At 34.8% G+C, this 23,018-nt stretch overlaps 1 protein-coding gene across 1 annotated transcript in view; it reads right to left on the bottom strand.

The window, feature by feature from the left end:
• LOC150090396 (Fanconi anemia group D2 protein-like) overlaps positions 1-23,018 on the bottom strand; it is a 204,939-nt gene that overhangs the window by 168,832 nt on the left and 13,089 nt on the right. The window contains exons 3-6 of the mRNA XM_090390299.1: positions 17,798-17,923; positions 13,706-13,773; positions 13,455-13,507; positions 2,724-2,784 (exon numbers count right to left, since the gene is read on the bottom strand). Of these exons, the coding sequence (XP_090246425.1) occupies positions 2,724-2,784; positions 13,455-13,507; positions 13,706-13,773; positions 17,798-17,923 (308 nt within the window). The remainder of the gene's footprint in view (positions 1-2,723; positions 2,785-13,454; positions 13,508-13,705; positions 13,774-17,797; positions 17,924-23,018) is intronic.

The following is a 23,018-nucleotide window of genomic DNA, read 5'->3' as shown; positions in this document are numbered from 1 at the left end:
ACCTGAGAACAGCTTACCATAGTTATTGAATTACGCATAAAAAAAAAACAAACTTTATTCTGCAGATTTTTAATTTAGAACACAATGCATAACAGTCCAGAGATGATACTCTATCTCAATATAGAAAGCAATAAATATTAATATGAAAACTTAAACTTTATTAAAAACTAATATCATAAAAGATTTCTTAAAAAAAAAAAAAAAAAAAAGTAAATGTACAGGATGGTAACTCCTCTAACTTGCATTGCTGATAGAGTTGTAGGTTTAGAAATGCGCCAAAATATCACCTTATGTTATGGCTCATATTTCTACAAGCAAAACACAAGAATCATTTATTACCGCTATCAATAAATTAGTAAAGACTACTATCTTTGTCAAACATAATCATTAAATAACAATGAGAGACAAAGAGAGAATACATCACAAATGTCAAAACAGATTGATGGATAATAAACTGACTAGAAGTACACCACATCAAATTTTAGTATTAGTATTGTTAGCCTCAACCACCAATAGTAGCAACCTATTCCTGTAATTAACTATTTTCACTAGCTAAAAGAAAACTTCCTACAATCCAATCTAAACTTCTTCCCCCCCCCAATTAGAATTTATGGTGTTTAGTTCTTGTATTGTTTATAACCTCTAAATTTCACCTTAATTCATTTCACTAGAATTACATTGGGGGGGGGGGGGGCTGATTTAAAATCAGGTTCCCCAAAAGTTAGAAAAAATTTTAGGCTCAAAAGTTTCTTTTAAGCCTTAAAGTGAAAATCTCAAATTTTAATATTCTAATTTCAGGTTTCCCAGCTAATTTCATCTTTCACTTGCACAGCTTCTCCTCGACATTAAGGCTCTTTCATCTGTAAATATCAATGAGAAGTACCTGTTCAATTCATCTGCAACATCAGCTGGATTTTCTAAGACTTTTCTGCAATGACACTGATACTCATTATGCATATATCCAATCTGATCATTCCTTTCTTCTTTGTATTCATATACATGTAAAACTCCTTGTACCCATAACTGGCTCTCTTAGTCAGTAATTTCTCATAATCACATTTGCCAGCCTAACCTTTTTAGTGGTACTATAACATAAACTCATGGTCTGTTATAAGCTTCAGTACTTTCCCATTACATCTCTTTCTGTTTGATTACACTGGCTAGCTCATTATTCATCCATTTCGACATCCCCCTCATGTTATATTTTCATAATGGCACATATGCATTCATGGCTTCTGTAACTATTGCTACAAAAAAAAGTATCCCATAATTCTAATGTATTCACCCTCCATCTACAAACTTAAACTGTTATAGTCCCCTTTCTTGAAATTAAAATCCATTCCTTTAACAACTGCTACCTCTCTCTCTCTCTGGCGCCTCTGTAGCCAGGTGGGAAGGAGCAACAGTGCGTAGCATATGCTTCTTGATTAGACCGGGGTTCAAACCCGTCACCCCCCAAATACGGAGGATGCGGAAAGGTCAGGGAATGACTACCGCATATTCCCGGAGCAATATGGCCTTAGTTGCTAATGCTCCTAAAAATCAAACAACAACATCTCTCTCTCTCTCTCTCTCTCTCTCTCTCTCTCTCTCTCTCTCTCTCTCTCTCTCTCTCTCTCTCTCATCATCATCATCCAACTATGAACTCTGTGATCACTCCCTGCTAATGGTTCTTGTGCTGTCAACCCTGTGATGCCATCTGGTTTGTGGGCAATGATCAGGTCTACTGGAATAATCTTGCCAGTAGCATTTTCCTTAGCATGAAATAATAATCATCTAACTGATTTAAAAATTTTGCTCTCCATCAATTTGTTCCCTTATTTTCAATAAATGTGGTGAGTTTCCACTTTCTCAAATTGATGAGAGGGAAAACTGAAAACAAACATAATAAGATATTCACCTTGCTTGCCCATTCCATCAGAATGTAGAGGCTTGCATCACAATCTTTTCTGTAGATTATTCCCACTCTAATACCGTTACCACCACCTAACTCATGATGCAGATTCTAAAAGCATGCAGAATTTTTCTGGATCTGCAAAAACTTCTGTTACACTCAGGATGCTTTTGATAAGAAGCATGACTCCACTAGCCCTTCTACCTTTCTAAATACACTCTGCATACCATAGTGACAACTCATCATCCCCTATTTCCAGGTGACGGATGCCACGTTTTGGTTAGCCCTATTCTATCAGCATTGTCTTAGGGCAATAACATTGATATAACCATTGGACCAACAATATTTGCTTGCATCCTTATAGGGTGATTAACAATGATGACCTCAAAAAGATTGGTGCTCTTCTCACCATTTTTAATTTGTTCCCCTTCTGTATTTTTGTTTTCTTCATATGATAACAGGCACACTCTCCTATGATATGTAATTTGCAGAGGTGATACTTTTTCATGCTTTTCCATCTCTCGGTTTTCCTTTCTTTTTGTAATTTGAACTTTCAAAATGGAATTTAAATAAGAATTAACAGGGGAATTATCTTTGTAAAGCAGTTATATTTCATTTGTGATTGCTATTTGGATAACCAGAAGACTTTTAGGCTATAATTCGCTAAGTACTCTCATTTAATACATATTATTTTCCTAAGCATGCTCAGACATGTGACTAACTTAAAATATTTTAATCTCTTAACAAATTTTTTTTCTATAACTAATGTGAATTCTAATTGTAGAGGTTACCAACTGTATCAATTAAATAGTAAAAATATGCATCTTACCTGAAGAACATCAATGCCAAGAATTAAATGAATCATACTATCTTGACATGTACCTCTTGCACTAAAGTAAAAATCAGTTCATCTTAATTTTATTATTTATAAGTTGATGTAAGTTTTTAAATTCAAATATTAGACTGATTTTAAACAAACTTTTTATTGGTGGAAAAGAAGAAATAAGAAGGTAATAAAAAATTCAAAAACCTGAAGCTAAATTGAGGATAATAAAAAAATTTCATTGAAAAAAAAAAAGAAAATTATCTTCAATCATCAATTAACTAAAACATTACATCTCTAATCCTCAAAAAACTCACCTTATTCAAAATTGAAATAGCTTAAAACTGAAGAAGCTCTGATCATTATCCTCAAAAAAAAAAAATTCATTAACACATTTAAATCAAAAATAGAAATTTAGGTTAATTTCTTTCATGCTATAGTACATTCCTAGTTCCAAAAAAAGATTTTGAAAATAAGAATGCAGTTTCAAATAAATGTTGTTATAACTTTTCTGCACAAATTTTTGGGACACTTTAAATCAAAATAATCTCAGATAATAAATAAATCACAGAGAAAAATACCATATTCTTAGATACTGCTGATTTGTTCATACAATATTTTACAATATTTTAAAACAACTTCAGTTAAAGGTAATCTACCTTGTGCAGCTCGAAGAAGTCTCGGTTGGCATAAGAGCCAATTTTAACCTAAAAATAAAAAAATAATAATAAAAACACTTCTTAGTTCTCAATGAAGGGTGAACTTATAGATTCAATATTTTGAGATTTTTTCTTAATTAGAAAATGCCTAGCCTATGATTTCACCATAAACTTCCAATTATATATTTACAATAGCCATTTAAATGTTAGTGTAAACATTTTTTCTTTTTTTCTTGTGGCTACAGATGACCACAAATATATGTTCTTTATAATTTCATAAATGTGGCATTCAAAAATCTTGAATTATCAAAAATCCAGCACTTTTTTGATAATTACAAGGGAGGGATTTAAAAAATAATAATAAAAAGCACCATGGGTGACAGATTAATGTATTTTGTTCCATTAACAGTTTCTACACATCAATTTCTTTGCTTTACATATTTCCTAGACTGTAAGTCATTGTTCCTAGGTATCTGCAACATATAAAATCATTCATTTTGCAAAACATTCAATACTAGGTTACAGTATAGTACTTATAGTACTTAAATGTACAACAGTATGTGTTCGATTGCTGAAATCATATCTCACCATTAATACCTCCCTAAAAAATGTAGAACAAATCCCATGCCAGAAGCAGGATTCAGACCTGTGACATTTATTTCTTAGGTTACCCACTGGAAAAATCAGGCAGCATGAATTCACATTTTAGCTTAATTCTGATGGCTATCACTTTGTTGGAGATTAAGAATCAGAGCTGCTATATTATCTAATAAAAATATTCAAGTATGATTTACAATAATATTTTTAGATTATTTAGTTACCAAAAAAGATACTTATTTTATTATGCAACTGAAAGTTCTCCCCAAATTCACATCGGCAAATTTGAAATTTTGTCTTTTATTGTGTGACTGCATGAAATTATTCTATCAGCTCACCTGAGCTTGCCAAGTATGAAATGCATACAGAATGTGAATTACAACTGAATACTCATGCTAAGTACATAACTGTTAAAAGGACCATAATTTTCAAAAATGCAGCACACATTCTTTGTCCTCAGAATGCCGGATTTATGAGGTAATAATGAAATTTCAAAATGCAAGTCTTTTTGTTTTCAATAACACAATACATAGTTTGCTTATTGTCACAATAAATTAATATTTCCTAACATGTTGCACTGGGTGATTTTTAATCATACTGTAACTGTAAAATCTACACCAACTATAAACATTGTACAGTGAAACCTGCCTTAAATACTCTTCTCTGAAAGGGTTACCTGTTGCTGTGCACTCTCTGGCTTGGGTCCCAGCAAGAAGTACTAGAAATTGCATGTGACATGATGAAAAAACTCCCACATCATCTGTCCAATTCTTCCTTAAATTTATTCAAACTACCTACTCCACAACACAAGATGGAAGTTTGTTCCAATAATCAATTAGCCCTAGCTGAAAGCAGTTTCTACACATTTATCCTGCAGCCATCCTTCCTCAATTTACAATATATACCTCTTTATATAAGTTTTCTAAGCAAAAATAAGGATGTCATCAACATTTAGCTTACTCAATCCATTCAAAGCCTTAAATAATTTATATATAAAGTTGTACCACATACATTGGTACCACACAGTTAGAATGTTATTCTGGGATTTCTGCTGCCCATATACAGTACCTTGCATTTGTCAATGTTAAACCTCAATTGCCTAAACTGTTATAAATCTTGTTGCAGTAGCATAACCTGATTACTGTCATTAATCACCCTGTCAACCTTTGTATTATCCACAAACTTAGACCATTATCCATTAAACCTGATATGCCTTCATTAATATTATTAATAAATACTGAAAACAACAATGGCCACAGCAATGATGATGTCTGAGTGGCTCCACCTTGCAGAGCAGTCATGTAAGATGATTATATAAACATTGGGATTACTGATGTTAGTATATTTTGTATATACATTTGTAAAAATAGCAAATGTACTGCACATGGGTAGCAGTAATCCCAGAATAATATACCAACTGTGTGGTATCACACTCATGATAATGGAGAACAAAAAAGACCTAAGGGTAATTGTGCAGTCAGACACAAAATTCTCCAAGCAGTACATGGTTGGGTTGCTAGGACAGCTCATGGGATTTTGTCCACAATATACAGGAATCTGGTCAACATGGATAAGGAAGTGATATCCCACTGTAAAAGGAAATGAATAGGCCACACCTTGAGTACTACATACATACATTCTTCAATTGGAAGACCACACTGGGTAGCAGGAGGAGGTTTACCAAGATCATCAACAAAAGGGTTAAAAGAAAAATAGGATGCTTGTAAATCAGATTTTATCTTTAGCTGAGGACACAATAGAATAAACAAATTTTTACAGTGGCAGGAGTATAGAAGAACAAAAGTTGCAGCCAATAGCTTTAGCAAGAGACCAGAACATTCAACTACCATTTGGACAGAAAGCAAGTTTTCTACTCTTAGGGTGCTAACACATAGAACGCAGGTTGCTGCTTACTGGAAACCAGCAGTGACATGCAGCTGAAGCTTCTTTCTGGCTATAAACATAGAAGTAGTTCATAGAACACATAGAAAGTAATTGACCAGTGCAAAACTTTACCCCATCGCATACCGAGAAGTTGCACTGGTCAACTGCTTTCTACGTGTTCATAGCCAATGAGAAGTTTCAGCTGCATGTCGCTGCTGGTTTCCGGTAAGCGGCTACCTACGTTCTACATGTACACACCCTTAGCCTGTTAAAAATCAAGTTTGGGTTATTAATAACTGTTTTACAATTGTTGCAAGCTACAGTTTAGGCAGAAAGTGAAGCTGGAGATTTGGATGCAAACCAATTGCAATATGCAACATTGTTATCTTTAACGACATTGGCACATTAATTGGATAACCAAGGTTTTCCAATAATGAACCCCTTGCTCAACACTTCTCCCAAAGCTTGAGTTAAAGAAAAAATGTGATGGGAATGAAGAAAATGAATTTTCAGACATTCATCAGCCCATATCTTCATAACATTGCAGTATGATAACGAAAATTCATAATTATCTTCTATCCTTCTATGCAAAACTGCTTTAAAAGATTGCCCAGCCGCTAGTTCAGTATTCCTTGCAAATACAACATCATCTTGAGGAGTTTCTTTATTTAAGGTCCTTCATTCAGTTTTGCATCTGTTAAATTGGAAATCACTTCCCTTAAGTAGCAGAATCATTTCCTTCTTTATCCAGGGCCTTAACAAAATTGTTCATTAATCCAAGCTTTATATTACAAAGATGAAAGAAGAACCTTTTTTTTGGTTTAACCAATGGAACATCTTTTATACTACTTCTCTCTGGTAAAAATTCCTCCCTCTTTTCCAAATGCTGCACAATATAATGTTTTTCTGTTGCACAACTGTCCCACAAACATACTGTAGAAATACCACTGAATAATCCAATAACCTTATGATCCCACAGACATTCCAAGTAAGGTCATGGTACTTTACTGCACCCAGGATCATACGGATATGCTTTCATATATTCTTTCAAGCCAACAGCATGAAGTAGAGAAATTGATGGGAATGTTCTTCCATTATGCAGAAAAACTACTTTTAAACCTAAATTTGAGGCATAAATTTTTCAATATAGGATTGTGTTTAATTCATTAGGGCTGTGATATTAGTAGTGTTCTGAATGCCCAGTTCATTCAGAAGCCCACTAATATCTTTACAGAAACACATACCATCTTCCATAATGAAATATTTTGAACACTGACATTTCTGATATATTGTAATTTCACTTTCTGCTTCAAGTAACTTCTACTGTTGTAATCAAGGAGTTCGTCCTGCTTGCTCCTTAGACAAGTTAAAATCACAAACTATGTCATTCAACTCTTCTTGTTTAATTAAACTATTAATTATTAAACTAATTATTACTTAATTAAATTACAAATTATATTATTCAACTCTTCATGCTTAATTAAGTGCAGTGCATTATAATTTTCTGGTTGGTCCCAAACTGTTGAAGAGGACAGTCCAGCAAGTCTGTAACACAACAATTCTTGCTATTTCATCGCTGCTTCCTTTATCTCATGATTTTGGGGAATCTGGGCGGATCTTCATTATGTGGAACAGACCTTACTGCAGATGATATGTTGCGATACTGATGCTGTGTTTTTTTTTTTGTAGACATCCCCAATATTTTTGTCATGCAGAAATAGCAATCATCAACATGGTGGCACAGTTCTCATCACACCACAGGTATAGCAAAGGCAAACTCTTAATTTTCCCAGTTAGCCACATCCTCAGATTTGTGGTGCACGTATTACAGCACATGTGTAAAGTCCAAGTGTTGTCCTGATCACCAATCAGGACAACACTTGTCCTGATCACCAATCTTGCAACCAAAGTACAAAGAATATGCACATTTAGTAATATTATACGTTTTTTTTCCGATGTGTTTTTGTTCTAAATCCACACATAAAGCAGAAATTATCCGTGTGATTCAGACACTTTCTTTGTTTCTGCATAAAGATTTTAACAATACAATGCTAAGTAAAACACAGAAGAAACAAACAACATGTAATATATATATATGCTGATAAACTGAACATGTACAGTTTATCAGCAATTCACACAACTGTCTTTCCATTACTGAAAGAGAGAGAGAGGTGGGAGGCAACAGACAAGTTTGAGCATGTTAACCTTCCCTAACATTACTGCTAACTATTAGCACAAGAAAACATTATTATTTGCAGGTAATACAACTGTTCACTGTCATATCTACATTACTAAATTGAAGTAAGATATACATTTATAGGTAAATACAAAAACTTGTATATGTGGAAAAAGTGATATAATGTGAACTTTTAAGAAATATTTTTGAAATCTGTGCATAAAAATTGACTACAAGCAGTTGATATATTAATGGAAGTAAAACTCCTGCTGGCAACCGTTTTTTTTTTTTTTTTTTTTAATCAGTATTCATTCCAATGAAGAATCAAAATGAATCACTGCCAAATTTTTCTCACCCATTTTATTTAGCAAAGCGCAAAATTTAGCAAAAGTGGGTATAGTCCATTAAAAAAAATGTGATCCAACAGCACAATATTCAAAAGTCTTGAAGCTGCACCCATATCCTTTTTTTCTTAATTCCTTCACATCACGCAAATGTGAGAATAATATTATTTGAACATACAGAATATCAAAATCGAAGAGATGTCTCTACACTGAAAGCAATTTTGAAAGTAGCAACAACTGATCACAACTATGAAAATTGGAATATTAAAATCTTCTAAAAAAAATGGATATAACAAAAGACATGACTAATAAATAGTGTGAATAAGATTATATACGGTGCTTGTTTTTTAAATGTAAAATGTATTTTAATTTTGATGTTCTTGTACTCTATGTTTTCTCATATGAAACATTTGTACCTGGATTAGGTTTTTCCTAATTTGTACTTGGATTAGTTTTGTGTTCCTACAGGTAACTTGACTGATAACTTTACTCAAACTAAAATAAAATTACAATAAATTTGAGCACACAGTTAAATGAAATAATATTACAATTGCTAATATTAAGGTAACCTATAAAAGTCAGGGAGCTGAAAATTACATCATGCTGGCTTTTATAGATGGGTCCTACAAACATTCCATTTTTTTTTTTTTTTTGTTCTGAGTATATTTTGTCCCAATTTTTGCATCTCCAAAATTCATTTATAATGTTTTTTTTTGTTCTAATCCAACCAAGTTTAGAATGAAAAAATTTTTGGCCAAGTTTCCTAGCCTGCTAATCTTGTCATCCTGCCTGTGATCTATGTGGTCATGTCACAGTGTAATCAGAACTTTACCCTTATTCATTTTTTATTACCTCTGTTATGGTTTTTCCCATTTTGAAATTTTGGAACCTTCCTGATACTTTGACAATACAGTAAACCCCCGCTATTCGCGGTATCTGTATTCGCGGTTTCGCGTATTCGCGGTCGCTGATTTAAACCTAAAAAAATTTGAATTTTAAAGCGCCATGAACAAAACATGGGCGTGGCTAAAATCATTTTGCCTAGTCCACAGAGTAGTACAGTCAGTCGTCGTATAACACGTGTTTGCACTACCCGAATTCGATCATACACGATTTATAAACAGGGGAACGATATCTTATATAACACGAACCGAATTCGCTTATGCACGATTCGCCTTTGTGATTACAAGAAATGGCAGTCGGACAGGAATCACCCCAACTGAACCCAACATAGGAATAAAGAGAAGATTCTGAAAATGTATTTATTTTTTTATAGCAGTGCAGGGAAAAACACATTTCACCATAATAACGTAAAATTCCAGCTATCGGTATTATCGCAAATGCAATTAGATCGAGTTTACTACCCGTTTATAACAGATTCCACTAGCAGGAAAGCAACTGGAAATTGTTTTTATTGTTTTATTGTTTACTAAAGCAGAAATGTGCTTTAGTAAAATGTGAGCTAATGAGGTGTTAATAGAGTTGTCTCTGCCTTTATGGCGTTGTTTATTCAGTTGCTATACGCTCACAGCTTTGTTTATGTGTATCAAGCGTGCCTCCTCATTTTGTAATTGTGCTTTATTCCCTAAAAATGAGTAAAAATAACTTAAAAGTTGTAAAAAGGAAGCGTCCTGCGCTCAATGGGTGGGGGGGTGACAAAATTGCGAGCGCGGATGTTTCACGCTAATCCTTGTTCAGTATGTGTAATGCACTTGTCATAGAAGGTTTCATCTCTTGCTTTTAATTGATACATTTACAAAAGTGAAAATCTACCATTTTGCAGTGTGTTGGTGTAACTAGACATTTTCGAGCGTGTTAACGTTAAAAGAAAGTGACTTTATTGTGGACAAATTATTTTCTAATCCTACAGAAATATGCCCGCGAATAACAAGGGAATTGTGAAAAGATCAAAGAAGGTGATGACATTAGCGAGTAAAATTGAATTGTTAGACAAAATTTCTAATGGTGAAAGTGTCTCCTCAGTGGCCAAACATTATAAAATCAATGAGTCAACGGTGCGATCAATCAAGAAATCGGAAGAAAAAATCCGCCGTAGTGTCCGTGAAAACGCGCTAATTGCATCAAAAATTTGCTCTGTAACTCGTGATGTGAAATTAGAAAAAATGGAAAAGGCTTTAAATCTGTGGATAGAAGACCGAACTCACAATAAAATCCCGTTAAGTTCACTCATCATTCGTGAAAAGGCAAAACACCTTTATCAGCGCTTCAGCGAAACTGGTGATAGCACTGGCGGGATAAGTTTTTTAGCCAGCAAAGGTTGGTTTGAAAGATTTAAAAATCGATATGTCCTTCATAATGTGAAACTGGTAGGCGAGTCTGCATCAGCGGATTTCGTGGCTGCAGAAAGTTTCCCGACTGAACTAAAAAAATTAATTACGGACAAAGGATATGTTCCCGAACAGGTGTTCAATGCAGACGAAACTGGGTTGTTTTGGAAGAGAATGCCAGCCAGAACATACTTAACACAAAATGAAAAATCTGCTCCTGGATTCAAAGCTTCCAAAGATAGGCTTACTCTTTTGTTTTGTGCAAACGCTAGTGGACACATGATCAAACCAATGCTCGTGTATAAAACGCAGAATCCACGTGCTTTGAAGGGAAAGAATAAAGGTCATCTTCCAGTTTATTGGAAATCCAATAAAAAAGCCTGGGTAACAACTACACTTTTTAGAGAGTGGTTTAATGATAGCTTTGTGCAAGAGGTGGAAAGTTACTTAGCTTCAAAATCTTTGCCTTTCAAAGTTCTGCTTCTTATTGACAACGCGCCAGGACATTCAAGCAGTCTAGAATTTGACCACCCAAACGTTGAAATTGTGTTTTTGCCACCCAACACCACATCACTTTTACAACCACTAGACCAAGGTGTGATTTCTGCGTTTAAGTCCTACTATGTTAGGAGAACTTTTACTGGCTTAATTGAAAAAATGGAAAGCGAGTCAGACTTAACTGTAAGCCAAAGTTGGAAAAATTATAACATTGCAGATTGCCTGATCAACATCAAGACATCAGTTGATGAGATAAGTGCATCTACAATTAACGCGTGTTGGCGAAAATTGTGGCCAGAAGTGGTTGTTGCTAAAACAATCCCTAATGTCAATGAACTGGTTGCCGATATTGTAGAAATCGCACATGGAATAGAAGGCGGGGACTTTGAAAACATCGATGCAACAGACATTCAGGAACTTATTGAGACTCATGCAGATGAACTTACAATAGAAGAGTTGGATGAATTAGTAACAAGGTCAAATGAAAACCAAAATGATCCTGAGGAGGAAGATCTCGACGTTGTTAGACCACAGTTAAATAGTAAGTCATTAAAAGAAATCTTTAGCCTCTCTATACAACTTTCAGAAAAGGTGGTAGAAACGGATCCTAATTTGGAAAGAAGCATCAAGTTTAAACGAGACCTAGAACAATTACTCTTGCCTTACGGGGAAATTCAAAAGGAGCTCAATAAAAAAATGAAGAAACAAACTTCGATTATGAGTTATTTTTCGCCCAGCAACCCATGTTCTTGATATGTTTGTGTTTAATAAAAATGTCTAATAAATATGTACAGTATTACATTTAATAAATTGTTTCTTATTTTCATTTCGATGCCTTATGCTTGTATTTTTCTATGTACTTTCTACGTTTGTCTATGTACATAGTCATTATGTAGGTAAATACTGTACACATAATACGTACAGACAAAATTTTAGACTAATTTTTGTTATATATTTCATACTTTGGAACGGAACCCCTTTATTACTATGGGAGCCATAACTCAGTATTCGCGGAATTTCTCAGGAACGTAACCCCCGCGAATAGCGGGGGTTTACTGTATTTTTAAAGGTAATCACAAGATTTTTCTTTAGCTTCTTTGACACATATCTTAACTCTCTTAATTTTTTTGTTTTTGTATTCCAATAAAGATTTATTAGTTTTATTTTCAAAAAAAAATTTCTTATGTTTTTTCGTTTCACTAACTGATTTTAACTTCTTGAGTCCAGCATGGTGTTCTGAATTTCCTGTCATCCTTCTCTCTACATACCTCTTTTGTAGCCTCCACTAAGGCTCTTCTTATTTTTGATTCATTCTTCACCTAATGTCAAGTTTGCATCAGCAATGCCATTTACCTTTTGGGCAAGAGATTTTTGGTAAATCTGAGGGCTTTAATTTTTTTCCCACTTTCAACAATTTTTTATACTTTTAATTTTTTTTTTTTTTTGGCACTAATCACCATTTTTAATTTCCTCAGTACAGGATGATACTACTTCCAATCTCAAATCCTCTCTATACCATTGTATCTTCAGCTAGTTGTTCAAGATCCATTTCTATAATGATAATAGTCAACTCCTTTTTTTGCTTCTATCATGTGCTCCCCATGTAAATTTGATGTTATCTTTATCTTAAAATACTGCATTTGTAATTATGAACATTTGGCTTGCACAAAAGTCTACTGACGTTTTACCATTACTGTTAAGTTTACCTCCCCAATCTCCAGATTGCTATAAAATATTTCTGTAGATGCAATTGTTACTTCCTATCCTCTTGTTAAAATCTCCAACCAATAAATACCATTCTTTCTTTGTCATTAGTTTCTATTGCTCTTTCTAACATATTTAATCCTTACCCGGATACTAGGAATAATCCTTTCTTGAACCTTCAATTCTGAAGCACGCACGCACGCATGCACGCACACACACGTGCACACACGAGAGACAATCATCCAACAGTTCAGCTTGAATTTTTCCCAAATAACTGGATAATGCCTCCCACATATGTTCTACTGAATAATGCTAAACTTTTCTGCATTGTGTTCTTACTCTCAACTGCCCCAATCATCTCTGTTTCTGGGATAATACCTGCTACTCTGATATCACATCAACTATGTTCTCCTGCTAATTATATTTCATTGCCATTTAAGTTTCTGACTTTGATAGCACCTAACTTGATAGTTGATTATCATCATAATGATGATAAGTTGCATCCCCCACACAAATTAATTATAAAAAATCAAAATGTTAAAATCACATTTCAAAATGTGGTACCAGAATACTGAATACTGTCTTACCTTAATGGATCTTCCAAATAATCCTGTAAAGCTTTCATGAATTCATCTACAACCTATAATTTTTTTTTTTTTTAAGTATTTAAATAGGGAAAAGAGAAAGATACATTATACACATACTACAAGATAAGCCTTTAAATATCAAAAACAAGTATTAATAGTAATGAAAAAAAAAAAAAAAAAAAAAGAACAGCAGAACTCAAAAATAAAAAATTTAAAGTTACGTTTTTAGTGCATGCAAAAAAAATACTAACCTCAGGATAATGCTCATGAGTTTTTAAAAGTTTTCTAAGATCTCTTTGAAATATTGCTTGATCAACATCTGAAAATTAATATGGATTGACTGTTAAAAGGCAATGTTTCCTAACACAGTACTGAGAGCTGAAAAAATAAATTGTCAATGCACTGGATCATAAATCAGTGCAATGTTAAAACTATACTTGAATATTTACAATGATTTGTCACCACGTTTACAATGTTTACACTGCTGAAAGAACACTTAGGAATTCAGACCAGATGACAACTGTGATCTTAAGGTGTTGTTGTTGTAAATGTCATCCAAAAGATTCCTTTGAAAGTAGAATATAAACACTTCCAGAATGCTGGAGAAAATGTGCTCTGGAGAAGGGAAAGCACCTTTTTAGCATTAGCATTAGTAGAGGCATATGATGCAAGAAAGCAAGCTTATTCAGCATCAGCCAAAAAAAAAAAAAAAAAAAAAAAAACACTACTCCCATTTCACCCCTCCGTTCGTTCGAAATACCTGTCCAGCTGAGCCTTAAATTTATTTAGGCTATCAACTTCAACAACAAGCGATGGGAGTCTATTCCACAAACCAACTGCCCGCTGGCTAAAGGCAAATTTCCGCACATCTATCCGACATCAGTCCTTCCTCAATTTGAATTTATGCCCTCTCAGGTGATTATTCTGAGCAAGAGGAAGAATCCCATCGGCATTGAGCATGCTCAAGCCATTCAAAGCCTTATACACCTCTATCAGATCACCTCGCCGATGCCTAGTTTCCAGGCTCTGTAATTTGCAAAACTTAAGCCTTTCTTCGTAAGAGCAACCCTTTGTTCCATTCACTAATCTTGTTGCCCTTCTCTGTACTCGTTCGAGCAGCTCTACATCCTTCTTGAAATGAGGCCTCCAGACCTGTATACAGTACTCAAGGTGTGGCCTGACCAATGCCTTATACAAGGGAATAATCACATCCTTATCCCTGCTAGAAAAATTCCTGTATATCATTGACAAGACACCATGAGCTACCCTTGCAGCTCGTCTGCACTGCTCAGAGAACTTCATATCTGCCTGCACAATTACCCCCAGGTCCTTTTCATTCTCTACCACTGCCAGCGTAGTGCCACAGAGTTGATACGTTGATCTGGGGTTACTGTTTCCCATATGTAGTACTTTACATTTGTCAATGTTAAACTTCATTTGCCACCTCTCAGCCCATCTGCTCAACCTTTCTAGATCCTGTTGCAGCAGCATAGTATCAGTAGTGTCCTTAACAACCCTGCCAACCTTGGTATCATCTGCAAACTTGGACATTAAGCCTGATACACCATCATCAATATCATTTATAAATACAGAAAACAACAATGGACCCAACACTGAACCCTGAGGAACTCCACTAATAACATTAGTCCACGTTGAGCAGTGTCCATTGATTACCACTCTCTGTCTTCTGCCACTCAACCATCCCTTTATCCATAGCAGCAATTTGCCTCCAATGCCACACTTCTCCAATTTGTGCAGCAGTCTTACATGCGCAACAGTATCAAAAGCCTTTCTAAGATCCAAATATATAATATCAAAGTTATTCCCTGCATCCAGTTCTTTTGTGACTACATCACAGTATCCAATCAAATTGGTCAGACAAGACCTGCCCTTAACAAAACCATGCTGTGTCTGAGCTATAACTGAATTCTTGTCCAGATGATCCTGCAGTGCTTCTTTAACCAGTGCCTCCATTAATTTTCCTGGAACCGAAGTTAAACTAACAGGTCTGTAATTACTTGTGTCAGCCTTTGATCCTCCTTTGTGAATTGGGGTTACATTTGCACATCTCCAGTCCATGGGTACCTCCCCTGAGTCCAAAGAAGCTCTCATAATTATGGCTAGGGGTTTGCTTACTTCCTTTGCTGCCTCCTTTAATATAACTGGATAGATCCCATGCACCCCTGGTGCCTTTTTTATGTTTATCCTCAGCAATTTCTCCTCCACTTTCCCCTCAGTTATTAGAAAATAATCTAGCTCACTGCCAATGTTTACTTCACCTACGACATTCCCCTTCCTGAATAACTCCTCATGTGTGAATGTAGATGCAAAATACTCGTTTAGATTGTTAGCCACCTGAGCAGGATCCTCAACTGTTGAACCATCAACATCCAGTGGACCAATCTGATTCATCCCTTTCCGTCTTGAGTTTAAATAGGTAAAGAACTCTTTTCTGTTTTTCTTTGCGTCCTTTGCCAAGGATTTCTCATAATCTGCCTTTGCCTGCCTAATCTCCTTTGTGACTTGGTTACAGACCAACTTATATCTATCATAGGCTTCCATGTCACCCATTAATTTGTATGTATCCCATGCATTTTTCTTCTCTTCCATATGTCTCATTAGTTCACCTGAACCTTGAACAATAGGGAAAGGGACTGCAATTTTAATTTGCTGTATCAACTGTATGATGTAAAAAAAATAAAGATAAGGTAAAATAGAGGTTCATTACATGTAATAACAAATGTTTATTAAATTTAGATTTGCAATCATGAACAATAACAATAGAAAATTTAAACTACAACAATCATACATTAATCTCTTTTTCAAGACCTTTTTTACACTGTGGTAAGTAAACTCAAAATACTAACTACTGACTTACACACTGCCTATAGTCCTCTGTTACTGTATGACTTCTACAAGGGAACTATAGGTAGCATATAATTCAACAGCTTGTTAGTATTTCAGTTTTCTTACCATTATCAAAAGGTCTTGAAAAAAGATCATAAATTATGGTTAAACTATAGCCTAAATTTTGTATCATTACTCTTGATGTTTGGCCTCTACACTTAATAAGCATCTTTTAATACACAAAATGAAGTATTTCAATAGATATAATATAAACTAGTCTGCAATCACGTCACAATGGAAGTTAGGCAAAGGCAGATTACAAGAAATATTTGGCAAAGGATGCAAAGAAAAACCACAAAGACTTCTTTACTTATGTAAACACTAGAAGGAAGGGGATGAATCAAATTGGTCCACTTAATATCGATGGTACTACCATTGATGATCATGCACAAGTTGCTGACAAACTGAAGGAGTATTTTGCAACTACATTCACACGTGAGGAATTTTTTTAGGAAAGTGAAAGTCAGAAGTCAATGATATACAGGAATTTTGCTATCAGAGATAAGGTGATTATTCTATTATATAAGGCAATGGTCAGGCCGCATCTTGAGTACTGCATACAGGTACGGAGGCCTCATTCTAGGAAGGATATAGAGCTGCTGCTGGAATGTGTATAGTGAAGGGCAACGAGACTGGTGCAGGGCACAATGGGATGCTCTTGCCAAGAAAGGCTTCAGTTCAACAAATTGTAGCATCTAGACACTAGGCAGCTGCAAGACAGAATTCTTCCTTTTGCTCAAGAATACACATGAGGGGGCATAAATTCAAACTGAGGAAGGTACAGAATAGATCTACAAAGCCAATGGGTGGCTGTCTGCTGGAACAACCATCTGTCTGATGTTGTGGAAGTGGATAGCTTGAATAAATTCAAGGAAGAACTAAACCAACTGAGGGAATGGATAGGTGAAATAGGAAGGGTTTTTTTTTTTTTTTTTTTTGGCTGATAAATTTGCCACTAATACTAGCTACAAATCATTAGTAGAGGGCATACTCTGTTATACATATTGTAAGGTCAAGTGCACAGAGTACCACAAAAAATAAAAGATCAGTCATTACTCATTTACTGAAAACAATAAAGAAATTGCAACTGCTCCGGTACTTGGGGCCTGTGGTGTAGCAATAATAGAAATTTCTATTTAACAGGTTACACATGGCTCAAGTTATATGGATAGACCTCTCTAATTAGGCAATAACAGCATGAAATTCTCAGGGTACAATCCAAGCAAAAAGCTTTTCACTAGTTTAAATTATATAATCAACAATTAATCTTGGTTTTACACAGACACCAGAAAAAATACAAATTCCAAATGAATTCATTAAACTATCCTTTTAATAACAAGAAACCTGTTAAAGTAATGTTACATTTACATTACTTTAACAGAATTAATAATTCTTAATTTTCTAATTAGAAACCTAATATTAAAGGGAGAACTTACCAAGCTGATTAGCACTGCCATTCTTCAAAGTAAATCCAGCTTCCTTCATTAACTGGCTGAAGATTGTATTATTCTCAATCTCATCTGATGTACCACTTTTTTCTGAACTTTTATTTAACAAATCAACTAAACAAAAAAAATAAAAATACATCTTACCCTATATTGCCAAACAAGTATTGCTCAAAAGGTAGTGATAACATGATTGTCATAAAAAAAAAAGTGAGCAACAGTTACATTTCCGCAAAGTAAAAGCTCTGGCCTCCTGTACAATTTCACTCAAACATAAGAGGCACCAATAGCAATCTGAAAAATGTAGGGAGCATATGCCATTTGTTATCCAAAAGCAAGGAATTATGAGTGGCTTCGTCTTGCAAAATTATTGTGTAAGCATCAGGCTTACTTATGTTCGTAGAATTGGACATAAATAAATTTTTAAATATAGCAAATGTAGGGTGCTGCATATGGGTAGCAGTAATCTAAAAATAATTTAAAAATTGTGCAGTACCACACAGAAGAAAACTAGAGGATAATTGTGCAATTCTTCAAATAGGCCTACAGGGTTGGGAATATTCATATTGTGAATTAAGCAGTTGACACCAACCACATTAAAGCATGTTGAATTAAAATAAAATAAAATATACACAAAACTAAATAATTTAATATTACTCGGATAAATTAATGTAAAAATACTAATTACAATAAATACTATTTACAATAACTTTACAATTTACAATAAATTATACAGTAATAAAAGCGTTAAAACCAATAAAATACAATAAAATATACAGAAATAAAAGCGTTAAAACCAAAGCTTTCGAAGGCATCGCCTCCTTTTTCAACAGCACACTTTACCTTGCAGTACACCCTTAAATACCCGCAGGCTCAAGGCACTCCTCACGTGGTTCAAAAACACGTGCAACATTCTCCTCATGTGTTACGGAACCAGAAATGGCTCGGGAGCGTGCCAGGTGGAATCGTTCATCCCGTCCAAGGATCACTGCCTCAAAGAGGGGATGAATACGTATTCCCCTCCCTATTGATAGGGGAATACGTATCAATAGGGACAGGGGAATACGTATTCCAAGTACTATCAATGGGGACAGGGGAATACGTATTCCCCTGTCCCCATTGATAGTACTGTTCTCGGCGGAACAAATCTGCAAGCTCTCGAGTCACTTGCGGTCCCAAAACCTAAGCGCCCGATCGATGATAACCGCTTCGTCCGGAAAGATTTGATGATGCTCCTCCCAAAAATGGTCAAACACAGCAGATTTTCCATAGTCTGCGTTCGTTATCGCACTCATATGCTCCCCCAGACGATCCTTAAAACGATGTTTTGTCTCACCGACATAACATTCCCCAGAATCCGGGCATTTGATACTGGTCTCAGGTAAAAGACCCCATACCAAGAGAATCTATAAGTGGGGTCGTTTATAGTATCAAATGCCCGGATTGTGGGGAATGCTATGTCAGTGAGACAAAACATCGTTTTAAGGATTGTCTGGGGGAGCATATGAGTGCGATAAAGAACGCAGACTATGGAAAATCTGCTGTGGCAGAGCATTTTTGGGAGGAGCATCATCAAATCTCCCTGGACAAAGCAGTTATCATCGATCGGGCGCATAGGTTTTGGGACCGAAAGTAGCTCGAGAGCTTGCAGATTTGTTCCGCTGAGAACAATACTATCAATAGGGACAGGAGAATACGTATTCATCCCCTCTTTGAGGCAGTGATCCTTGGACGGGATGAACGATTCCGCCTGGCACGCTCCCGAGCCATTTCCGGTTCTGTAACACATGAGGAGAACATTGCACATGTTTCTGAACCACGTGAGGAGTGCCATGAGCCTGTGGGTATTCAAGGTGAAGTGTGCTGTTGAAAAAGGAGGCGGATGCCTTCGAAAGCTTCGGTTTTAACGCTTTTATTTCTGTATATTTTATTCTATTTTATTGGTTTTAATGCTTTTATCTCTGTATATTTTATTGTATTTTATTGGTTTTAATGCTTTTATTACTGTATAATTTATTGTAAATTGCAAAGTTATTGTAAATAGTATTTATTATAATTAGTATTTTTACATAATTTTATCCGAGTAATATTAAATTATTTAGTTTTGTGTATATTTCATTTTATTTTATTTTAATTCAACATGCTTTAACGTGGTTGGTGTCAACTGCTTAATTCACAATATGGATAATTGTCCAGTCAGACAGTTTTCTGAGCGGTGCAAACAGGCTGCTAGAACAGCTCATTTAGTTTTGTCAATGATATACAGGAATTTTGACAGCAGGGACAAGAAGGTAATTATCCCATTGTATAGGGCAATGGTTAGGCTACATCTTGAGTACTGCATACAGGTCCGAAAGCCTTATTTTAGGAAGGATGCATTTCTGTTGGAACAGGTGTAAAGAAAAGCAATGCAATTAGTGAGGGGAACAAAGGGTAAGCTTACCAAGATAAACTTCAGTTCTGCATATTGCAGTATGCCCGGAAACTAGGCACCTGCGGGAGATCCAATTAAGATTTAATTTTTTTTCTTAGTTGTTGGCACATCAGCTTCTGTGACCCAATTAAGATGTTTAAGGCTTTGATTGGATTGAGTAAGCTAAATGCTGATGGAATTCTTCTTGCTCAGATACACACGTAGGAGGGGGGGAAGCATAAATTCAAGTTGAGGAAAAATGTTTTCAGGACAGATGTGTTGAAATTTGTTTTCAGCCAGTGGGCAACTGATTGTTGGAACAAATTTCTATCTGGTTTTGTGAAGTGGGTTCCTTGAATATATATAAGAAAACTAGAAAAAAAAAAAAAAATTAAACTATAAGGGATGGGCAAGCGATGTGGGAATTTTTGTTTATTTATTTACTTTTTGGCTGATGCTGTATAAGCTTGCTTCCTTGCATAATTTGTCATTACTAATAACTAGGGTTCGGATTTTTATGACCTTAAAAATGTCAAAACATGATGAAAATATGTCATTAAATTTAACCAAATATGACCTTAAATATGACTAAATAATTTACCTTTACATACCTTATAAATGATATTTACTTGTTTTATTCTTTTAAAGTTGTACAACGACTTGTTATACAAATTCCTAACAAGTAATATAATGAAAATATCGCAATTTGCAAGGGTTTTTTTTGAAATATAAACACTAAAATATATTTTTTTAAAACATACAAAAACCAAAATGTTTAAACTAAGGTACTAGGTTACGAATGCTTAAGTTGCTAAGTACTTTACCAACTTAAGTACAAGTCATGCATATTAAAACTAAATATGCATGAGCAATAAATTTAGGATATCCATATATGGAAGCATCCAAAAATAAAAATTATGATAGATCTATTACCAGGTAATTAATTAATTTACTTAAATAAATTAAATGCAGCAAGGCATAATATTTAAGAGTTTAAGTTTCTATATAATATCGGTGTGATATTATTATCTGTGATACATCACAGATTAAGAACAACTACGATGGTAGTGTGAAAGGCATCATTTCGTCTGTATCTCATATTGTGCTCTTCCTTCAAAACGAGTTGCTTATGTATTGCACTACCTATAACTTCACTAATAGAGAAAACTATTGTTACTTATCTTACCAACAACCACCGATGAAAAGTCAACTAGCTTTGAAACGGTGCCGTCTGGGTGGTAGTACTCACTGGGTTGATTTGATTGATTTGGTAGTTGTTGGCGCATCGGCTTCTGTGGCCATATTGCACCTCCCAAGGTTTTTGCAGTACTTTGATCCAAGCCCGAGGCGGGAATCGAACTCACTGGGAATAAGTAACAATAGTCTTCTCTATTAGTGAAGCGTTAATTACTCGAATTAGTGCAATACATGGGCAACTCATTTTGAAGGCAGAGCACAATATCAGATACAGACGAAATAATGTCTTTCACACTACTATCGTAGTTGTTCTTTAAGAGTTATCTATGGTGTCTCTACACTGATATTATATTTATTGATTAATTTACATACTCTTTACTGCACACATTGCAATATATTATTTTTCCATCCCTTTGGTATGTGTCTTTGGATGCTTCTTTCACCACAGAAGAAATCCATTTTCTAAAAAGCTCAATTTTGGCTTCATTTCGCCAACAGCTGAAGTTTCTACTGCATAAAATAAGTTGAATGAATAATTCGTTGAACTCAGTATAAAGCGAAATTACTGTAAAGTTTTATATTATAGCTAAAATGACACTACAGTGTGGTTGTGAGTGAGTAAAGAGCCAATCAAAATAACTTTGGGATTTAGCTGCTCGTGCAAGCCCATATTGGAATGTGAAATGATTAACTGTAAATAAAGACATGAAACTCAGCGTGTCCATGTTACATCAATTAACTAAATCAATTTGAAAAATAACATGTCGATTTTATGAACATTTCGTGTCGACAAGTATAAAATATGCTATTTTTAAATAGCATATTAAAACTAAATATGCATGAGCAATTTAAATAGCAAGTATTAAATATGATATATTTTTTGAAATTATGACCTAATGTGTAAAATATGATGAAATATGAAATTACAAACACGCTTCTTTAGGATCCTTAGACCATGTAACATGGACACACTGAGTTTCAAGCCTTTATTTAAATAGCGCCTCAGTAGCCAGGTGGGAAGGAGCAGCAGTGCGTAGCACACGCTTCTTGATTAGATCAGGGTTCGAGCTCGTCACCACCAAATACAGAGGATGCGGAAAGGTCAGGGAATGACCACCGCATATTCCCGGAGCAATATGGCCTTAGTTGCTAATGCTCCTAAAAACCAAATAACAACAACAACAGCCTTTATTTAAACAAAAAAATGAATGTGATAATACATAAAATTCCGAACCCTACTAATAACAATAACACGTCTTTTATAGGTTAAACTTTAAAATTTCTTTCTTTTTTTTTTTTTTGATTTCATATACTAATTAGAAAAAATGAACCTTTACACAGTCAGTTCAACAGTTAACCCAGAAACTGGCCTCCAACCTTAAAAAAAAAAACAGTTTTCAAGTCAAAAATTGTCTAATTTGCAACACTGGTCCAATGTCAATGCTTTCAGATATACAACATACTAAGAAGCAGATCACTGCCTGGTTGTGCTTCAACAAAACTAAGAGGCTCAAATGCCTTGCTGAGATTCAGGTTCAAAATGTATGAAAGGTGAACAATTACTTTCAGGGAATGTAACTGTCAAATACATACAAATAAAGC

Source organism: Mastigoproctus giganteus, chromosome 2 (genome assembly GCF_048544385.1).
Source record: "Mastigoproctus giganteus isolate SK-2022 chromosome 2, ASM4854438v1, whole genome shotgun sequence".
In the NCBI taxonomy this organism is placed as follows: domain Eukaryota; kingdom Metazoa; phylum Arthropoda; class Arachnida; order Uropygi; family Thelyphonidae; genus Mastigoproctus; species Mastigoproctus giganteus.
Note: the sequence above shows the minus strand (reverse complement) of the source record. Positions and strands in the feature narration are given on the sequence as shown.